The sequence below is a fragment of the Penaeus chinensis genome, chromosome 6 (genome assembly GCF_019202785.1).
Source record: "Penaeus chinensis breed Huanghai No. 1 chromosome 6, ASM1920278v2, whole genome shotgun sequence".
Taxonomy (NCBI): Eukaryota; Metazoa; Arthropoda; class Malacostraca; order Decapoda; family Penaeidae; genus Penaeus; species Penaeus chinensis.
In genome coordinates, this window is record NC_061824.1 from 6,308,728 (window position 1) to 6,318,343 (window position 9,616).

Consider the following 9,616-nt stretch of genomic DNA (forward strand, 5'->3'; position numbering starts at 1 on the left):
CCCCCTAGCATTATGTAACAAGAAACATTTCTGGGATGCAAGAGGAGCTTGCATCCTAATGTGTAGGTTTTGAGTTAAAAGTTACCTTGCTAATGGGAGGGTAGAAAGGTATCTCAATACCAGTCAATCATCTAGTGCAGAGGTTTTTAATCTGCGGTGCATAGGCCCCTAGGGGGTCCATGAAGGAATTTTAGGGGTCCGTGAGGATCAGATTAATATTAACATTTATAATAGTTTTTTTTTTAAACTCTATACTGTATCATTTAACTAAAGTTTAAACTTTAATGATATTTGGGTATCTCATATATGTATGAAACAATAAACTCTCAATAAATAAAGAACATACACATAGCATGCAAAATTGTGTTCATGTGGAATGGGTTCCATTATCTTTCATCAGAGGTCCATGACTCTGTAAAGGTTAAGTAACACTGATTTAGTGAATATGTTGTTTATGTACGATAGAGTATAACAAAAAAAAAAATCAGATTCTGTGACCGGAAAAAAGGGAAACTTATTTTTCAGATTTTGAGTTCAGATGCCTGAGAGTAACTATACACTCTACAGGAAAACCTTTTTGATGCTTTTTTTTCTTCAGTAATTTCTTGCAATAACTTCATATAACCCATTCATTCCAGACTAAAGTCAAGTAAACAAAAGTTGCTGATATAAAAGACTTTATTATTGCTTAACATGCAGAAGACAATTATTTTGTTGTAAATTACCAGTTTTAGAACTGGTTACATTTACGAAACTCTTCTCTGCACACTATTACTTACCCTAACTGATCCACTGAAAAAAAAAAATGTCACTACACTAATGTTTTGAAGTAAAAAAAAATAACACTACAATGAAATGAAAATTAAAATAAAATGTACATGAGAGCATTCAATGAACACATTTTTATAGCACCATTCATATCACATTACTTGTATACTATGCACTCCCAAGACACAGATCAAAGTCTCAAAATCCATTATGCAGAATGGCTACACCATGAAAGGAAAAGAACTACAAAACATCAAATACAATGTATAAAGTCACTACATCTGAATACCTTAAAACCTGTTCAAGGTAAATATTTTTCATTTATAATTTCTATAAATATGGCACTGTTTAAGGAATGGAAATCAGCCAATTGCTTCTGAAAATCTTTGTTATATTCAATATGATACCTTTGGGATTAGTCTGTAACTATCATACTATTTCAAAAGGAAAAGTTCCTCTCTTTGTACTTTTGTAGTTTTGGTGTGGAATCTTCACCTACTTTTAACTGTTAAAGCAGCCTAGATTATATGCAGCTATCACAAGGTATGAATTCACTTTTTAAAAACCTTGTCCCATAAATAAAGCTTCAAAATAACTCAGTGACTTTTCTCATATAAATTTCAGAACATTATTTAGCAAGCACTGGTTTATAAGTAAATGGCACAAGTCAGCACTGAAGATGGCAAAACTATAATTTCATTCTAAAAAGCTCCAGTTATTGAAGAACTGGTTTTAACTGAATATATGCACATGTTGTATAACAACTAACATGAAAAATACTGGTCAGAGTATAAATGGCATACTCATCCTACTAACAACATAGTGTTTGTTACAAGCATGTAACGTCTAGCTTGAACAAAGTGGAACTAGCAGCAACTATTAACAGATTAACCAAAAAAATATTTAAGGTATTAAATCACATAATATTGTAGAGTGAACTGCAATTACATTCTAAACAACAATAAAAAGAGACATAAAAAATACAGCACACAAAAATAATAGCAAACTAAAGAACAAACCTCTAATCACCATGAACATGTAACCATGATCATTGTGGCAAATTTGAAGGTTTAAAATATCATATGCTATATTTTTTGTAAATATGTACTGCTATTGAAGCAAGACCACTCTACAATTACAATATAATCATTCTACAAAGTACATGCTGTAACTCTTTTAAACATCCAACATTCAACAGCATATGAACATCAGATCCCAAAGAATGCCTGTCTTTACAATCATTACTCATAAGAAACATTACCACTGACAATTAAAAGCCATTACCTTATATCACAAATAAAAAGTGCATTACATTATGATTTCAATAGGTATTCTAAAGAAAATGAACTACCTTAAAATGTTTACTTTAGTCTGTGAGCAAAATGAGAGGTGAAATCAGATTAAACTTTCCATGTTAGCACATAAATTACATACAATTAATATCACATTTTTCAATAACACAAAGTTATCTAATAAAGCACTTCATTTTGTTTGTATGATTACCCTTTTTAATCATTTTAATTACAATGACATTAATAAAGTAATTTCTACTTGTCACTTTATAAGAATAAAAATCAGCATGGAAACACCAATTAGTTCTAGCATAATTAGAAAACAAAATAAAGTTACCATCTAACACTTGTCAGATCATGGGTCAAACTTTGAATTTTCACCAGTCTTTAAAAATTTACCCGAGTTCAGAGTTCTTCCTTTCCCAGTCCATTCAGTCCAACCTCCAACCCTAAGCCTTTGTCTTCAAGTTCTGGTTCAACAGTAGTTTGAGATTCATCACTGATAATGGTCACTGAATCTTCTGTGTCACTGATGTAACCTGGTTCTCCAGTGTAGTGGGTTGGATACACAAATAACGGTGACACAGAATATGCATTCAGATTGCGATTGTCAAAACTCTCTTTCCATTCCTCCTGAAAAAAAAGGGGAAAAAAATTGGCATTCAATATCACTCTCTCTCAGGGTATAATACTCTTTTTTTTTCACCCAAACATACAAAATTCTGTCTCTAGATGACAACTTATATTATCATATCATCTCTCAAGTCCTTCACTCAACAAACTAATAAACTTGTACTAAAACTTCTAGACATATAAAGCATGAGAAAGCTGATAGCATAGGTGCAACTGGACAAGAGCAATAAAACGTAGAAAACTGTCTAACAGTTACCATTGGTGCAGGTTTATTAGCATCCACTGGCATATTACCTGTTTATGTCCAGCTTGTTCAAGTAATTCAAATACTGCTTTGGGCACATAATCATTTGTAGCTGGACAATATAAGCATATGTTTGAAAAAATGTATATTTCCTTTCACTTCCAATGGTTGCATCTAATCACAACACCAAAACAAGTGATAGCACTACTGCTGTTGAAAGAAAAGCTCTGATAAGCCAATGGCATGGGTTATGCCATCTACAATTTGGTCCAGTGTAGCCATGACATATGATGTTATCTGTGACCAGTGGGTTAACCCAATGCCTTCAAGAAAATTTGTGTTTCACTTTGCCTCCACTCTGGGGAGTATGCACAGTGAATGAGCTTACCTCTTGGATTGGCTTCAGAATAAGAAAAGAAAAGAAAGAAAGGAAGAAAGAAAGAATGAAAAAAAAAAAGGGGGGGGGGGGATTTTCTATCAATTTTTCAAATCATATTCCTATGAAATAGGAGATTGTATGCAGTTATATCTGAGGCTACTTCTCCCATAGCACATCATGACCTGTGGCACGGAGTAATGCCTAAGTTGGCCATGACACAAATGTTGAACACTTTAGGTATGGGTCATTATCTGGATATAATCATGGTGACATAATTTCTAGGTTTTAATAAAAAAATATTGTTTAACATAATCCAAACAGTATTTTATGCAAATATTTATATTAGTATCACTTTGTTTAAAAGTAAAATAAGAAGTGTCTACAAATAAAATTCCCTCCCCCCTAATCCCTTGCTTGTTATTGTCGTGGGGGTCTCAGGAAATGGAGATTGAGGCAAAATGTAGGGTACTACACCTACCTTGGACCTCAGCACTCACCTCAACAAATTTTACATGATCTTTTCTTCTCCTCCTTTCCATTTCTTACTCTTCGTCCACTTCTTCTGTCCACTTATCCTAATCTTTTACTCATTTTACCCTTTTCACAGCAATACTTTATCATAATGCTATACTTGGGGGCTTTGCCCCCAAGCCCCACTCTAGTTCTGTATTTTGAATATGCCACTAATGACCTTAGATATTGATATAGCAGAAATTTTTCTTTAAATAGATTTCATATCCATATGACCATGATGGCCATGAATTTTGACTAATACCCTGTATCAATAAGCCTTGTATAGTATGCTTATATATCAAGTACTAAACTATATTACAAATATTCTCATTACTTATCAACATCATTGAAGCTATCAAGTACCTATATTATCACTACTCTTATTATGATTTGAACAATTTTCCAATTCTTAAGTAAATCTGTCTGTGAACTTACATCAGGGTGTCTGTCGAACATAATTGGCAGGTATTCATCGACGGGCAGCATCTTCCCAAGAGGCTCACCATCTAAAAGCTTTGTTGCACCTTCTAGTGTGATGACATAGCACAGTGTCCAATAGGAATAACCAACATGAACCAAATAGTCTGAATCATCCACCTGTATAAATGGAAAGAAGCATCTGAAAACCGTACTACTACCATAATTTGATATATATATAATGCTTCAAGTAACAATAACATTAATTGAAATAATGACCAAGGCCCTTAAATTTTATAATTTACTAAATTTACTTAGCCAAAAAAAAAAAAAAAGAATCTTGTTATGGGAAAAAATTATCATTAACATTCCTAAGGGTTTGGACAAAATATGAGTAATTGTTGTAACTGATGAGTGATGATAATAAAAACAAGGATAATTACAATATTAGTGACTGCAACAATTGCAATAATGGCAATTACCAATAAATAAAACAATTATGATAATATTTATAATGAAGATACTAACTAATGATTGGTGGTGGTAGTGGTGACCCTGTTTTATATTCTTTAAAAAAATAATGAAATACTATATACTTTTCAAATATGAATTCAACTAAGCTTGCTCCTCTTGCATAAACATTTATCATCAATGAAAGACACAAACAGAATAGAAAAATAATTTATTTAATACCATTCATCAAACATATGTTTTTGCTTACCCATGGTTCATCTGCACTTTTGAGTTTTTTCCGACCAAGGTAGATCAAGTCCCAATCGACCAATTCGGTTGATTGCCGAACCATGTGCCTTACTTTCTCCCTAAAGAAAGGCTCAAATCGAATGTCATCTTCAAAGAGTAGAACCTGAAAGGGATAAATAAAAGGCTTAAAAAGTTGTCAGATATTTGGTAACTTTCCAAACACATTTTTTTTTCTTCTTAGAACAGGTCTTTTAACAAAACAAAACAAAACAAAACAAAATAAAACAAACAAACAAAAAAATATATATATATAACATATATAATATATAACATATATAATATATAATATATAATATATATTATATAACATATATAATATATACATAATATATATAGACATAGATATAGATATATATATATATATATATATATATATATATATATATATAGATATAAATATTTATAGATATAGATTATATATACATATATATATATACATATACATATACACACATATGTAAATCATGCAAGAATTGGGATACACAAATACTAATCAAAATTGAACTTTTACTATGTGACAGTAAAACCTTTGTCTAATAAGTTTTATAATACTTTCTTGGGTCACTTCAACAGACTCTGTAAAATAAAATAAAAAGGCTTTTATAATCCATAATAATGAAATCATGCTTATATCAATGCTACTTAATCTATTTTCAGAAAAAAAAGCCTAAGCAATGAACAGAAAGTATTGTCTACTAATCAATGCTAACAATCCATGCAATAACAGTTTTATAATACCTATTACAGAAACACAAGAAAGAACAGAAAAAAAGCAAATTCATCTAGACTCAATTTTCTACAAGCACTGAAAGTCCTACAAAAAGTATCTTAGTTTTTTTTACAGCCTTTGTGCTTTTATATTCTGGCAAGAATGAATTTTTTTATGTAGGCCCTCACTACATGGTAATTACAAAAAACAGTATTCAAACTCTTATTTGACAGAATCTCACTACATGGTAATTACAAAAAACAGTATTCAAACTCTTATTTGACAGAATCTATGTGGTGTGATTTGATGGCCCTTCCCTGAGTGAAATAGCAGATGTACTAATTAACAATACTTTTCTTCATCTGTCAAATTGGTAACTGTACAACAAAGGATTGCATAAAGTAATGCTATGGCCTCCTTGCTTTGTGCCCTGGCAAAGAATGACAAACTTCACTTATTGTGGGCCTATATTTGTCAAGTTTGAATGGGAGTTTGACAAGCTCTATCTTCTCTGAACTTATATAATGGATGTTTATTTGCTTTCACTAGAGCACTAAACACAGAGGCTGCTGAACTTGGCTCAATGAGTCTAGATTCACTGACTGATAAGTAATTATACTCTTTGAAACAAGGTCTGCACATACCAGAGAAAAATAAAGTTAATACCTTTACGGAACACAACTATTAGCATAAAAACAATTTGCAGAATGTGAAGGTAACCCCACAACATACACACACAGTGTACCTTTAGCATTCTGGGAAAAGGACAATAAACTTCCACCATGTACACAGTATTCTGGCAATATAGAGCTCATAAACCACTCTGATGATGATCTATCAAATATAGAAGCAGTCTAAGATCTATCTTGCCAAATGTTAGTGGTCGTCTTGTTAGCTTTTGCAAAGAGGGCAAGGGTGTGTAGGCCATTGCAATCAGAGGTCTTACTGTCTCTGGGATATGGAGTAATGTTCAAGAATTACCACTCAACTTTCTGCATATTATTTTTCATAACTATTTTTTATCTTATCTACAACTATATTCAAATACAATATCTACGAACCCCTACACTACATTACCTTTTTATACCCATTGTTTACTATATCTTCCCAGATGAAATAGTGACTTAGGAAGCATCCAATCTCACCAAAGGTCATATCTCTCTGTGCCCAGGGATCCTTGTAGCCTTCCATTTGCTTCACTCCCAACTGCTTGAGATAACTATCGTTCAGCAGCTGCCCATCTACAGCATCAAAAATCTTGACATCCAAACCTAATTCATCAAAACATTGTTGCATTCTCTCACGTCTTTCATGTCGACGAGCAAGGCTAATCAAGTATATCTGATCAAAACCTAGTTTATCCTTTCTTGGCAATGGAGGTACATATTTGGCTAAGTTTGGGGTTACTGGTACAGAAGGATAGAAAACAAGAATTTCAAGCTTTATGCTTAGAAGCTGTCTAAGGTCAATGTCCATACCTTGATTATCATCAAGAGGTGGAGGGATAAACCCATATATTATGGAATTGCAAACATACATATCAATACCAGCATTCTTTGCAGATATTGCAAAAGTGATAATATCGTCATTTGGACCATTGTACCCTTGAACATTCTTTGGCACAAATGTAAGATTGTCTGAAGCGCTCCGTGTAAGGTCGACCAACACAAAAGAATGGACCATAGGCACGATAAAGCATCCCTTATCCTTTCGTTCCAAAATTGGAAGGTAATCATCAGTGCGCGTGTACCAATAATCTTCTGTCATACCACCCCAGTAGTTGCTGTATGTGGCGAGAGAGTTTAACATCGGCCCAATAATGGCTTTATCTTCATTTAGCAATATGTGAAGGGCATCAGGCTCTGTAAGAAAAATATCCATGTCCAGGAACCATATAAAATCAGCCCACATGCCCCTGGCTTTCTTCAAAGCCTCCTCCTTCATGCTAATTATGTTATCAAACCTCTCATCACTCCACTCTGACACAAACTTATCATCTGAGTATTTCTTGGGTCCAAGGTGATCCAAATGCTCGTCAACTGAATGATACTTGTCCCTGTTATCCTCCAGCCAATCCTGTAGGATGTCAATCGTCTTATCCTGGTTGTGGTCGGAGCGAATGAAGAGGCTCATCCTCTCCTTGGGGTAATTGAGGCGCTCAAACAACGTCAGGAAGTAAGGCAACGTGTGCTCCTTGTTTCTGGCCAGGAGCACCACATATACGGTCGGATCCTTGATGTCATTCTGGGTCACTTGTCCCTGGACGGTCCAAGCGACGTCCACCACAAGCACAGACCAAAGGGCGAAGAGGGAGGACGCGAACCAACCCATAATGCGAGGTCGGTCCTTCCCCTTCACATGCCTCAACACAAACAAGCCTCTCAGTGCCAGCTCACCACGCCCCAGGACTGCCAACCCTCCTCGCAGCTGTGGGCATTCCTGAAATATTCCTCGGTTTTGGAGATATAATCTGTTTCTGAGGTCCTGGAATGCCATGACTAATTAATTTCTTAGGCGAGGATAATTTCCATCGATACTCTCGACGCAGTGTACTTTATCGATAAACAATTAATTTATCTCGGAACGTTCTCAGAAACGCTTTATCTGTTCATTATTGTCTTATGTTTATTTGAAGTTTGTTTTATGCATGAGTTTCTGTGTCGTAATACTGGCACATGAAATCTACTATCGCCTTTTACGTAACATTTTCTGGCTGCATAACTGCAACCGTCAGCTTCCGTCTGCTAAAACGTTTTAATCAAACGTTAAAGACGCTGGGTCGCTGGCACTTCGCTCTCTGATTGATCGTGCAGAGACGGTGAAAAGATTATTTTACTAAGCTCTTCCATTTCAGTTTAAAGTATATCAGTGAGCATATATATATATATATATATATATATATATATATATATATATATATATATATATAAACACACACACACACACACACACACACACACACACACACACACACACACACACACATATACACACACACAAACACACTCACACACTCACACAGTACATAATCCTTACAAACACAATTATACACCCACACACCCACACAGATACACACACACACACACACACACACACACACACACACACACACACACACACACACACACACACACACACACACATATATATATATATATATATATATATATGTGTGTGTGTGTGTGTGTGTGTGTGTGTGTGTATATATATACGTACACACACATATACGTGTGTGTGTGTATATATATATATATATATATATATATGTGTGTGTGTGTGTGTGTATATATACGTACACACACATATACGTGTGTGTGTGTATATATATATAGATATATATATGTATATGTATATATATATATATATATATATATATATATAGACACACACGTGTGTATATATGTGTGTGTGTGTCTATCTGTGTATTGTGTGAAAACGATCACAGTACTGATGAAAACAGGATCATGCTCTAGTACCTGCAACATTTATAACAATTATAAACATTCGTATTGTTCCTTCCGTTATTTCTGGCACCGCTGACCTGGCCAATCGGGCACTTCTTGTGGTAGATGGACCACTATTTGTTTATTTGTATTTTGCAAAATATACGATGTAGTTCCTCATATCTTTATATCCTTTTTTTTTTTTCTTTTTTTTTGCTTAATAAGAAGTACTTACCATGCGTTGTGCAAAGGAAATACATCTTACAATGAAACGCACCATGGAATGGGGGCCCAACTTCTCTGTTAGATTATTTTCGTCCTAACACAGACACCATTATCTAGATGTTCTACCACATACAATATGTCTTACAATTATATGCATGAAGTAGAAGTCATGGCTTAATTTCCGAAAAAAATTACCCTCAGCCTCTCCCTCTTATCAAAGCAATGGGATAT

At 34.1% G+C, this 9,616-nt stretch overlaps 1 protein-coding gene across 1 annotated transcript; it reads right to left on the reverse strand.

Moving 5' to 3' along the window:
• Positions 1-660: 660 nt before the first annotated feature.
• Positions 661-8,228, reverse strand: LOC125026377 (glycosyltransferase 25 family member-like). The gene is made up of 4 exons (XM_047614784.1): positions 6,795-8,228; positions 4,968-5,111; positions 4,265-4,426; positions 661-2,693 (listed from the first exon to the last, which is right to left on the reverse strand). The coding sequence occupies exons 1-4, from the start codon at positions 8,211-8,213 to the stop codon at positions 2,466-2,468; spliced, it is 1,953 nt and encodes a 650-aa protein (XP_047470740.1). The 5' UTR covers positions 8,214-8,228; the 3' UTR covers positions 661-2,465.
• Positions 8,229-9,616: the final 1,388 nt, after the last annotated feature.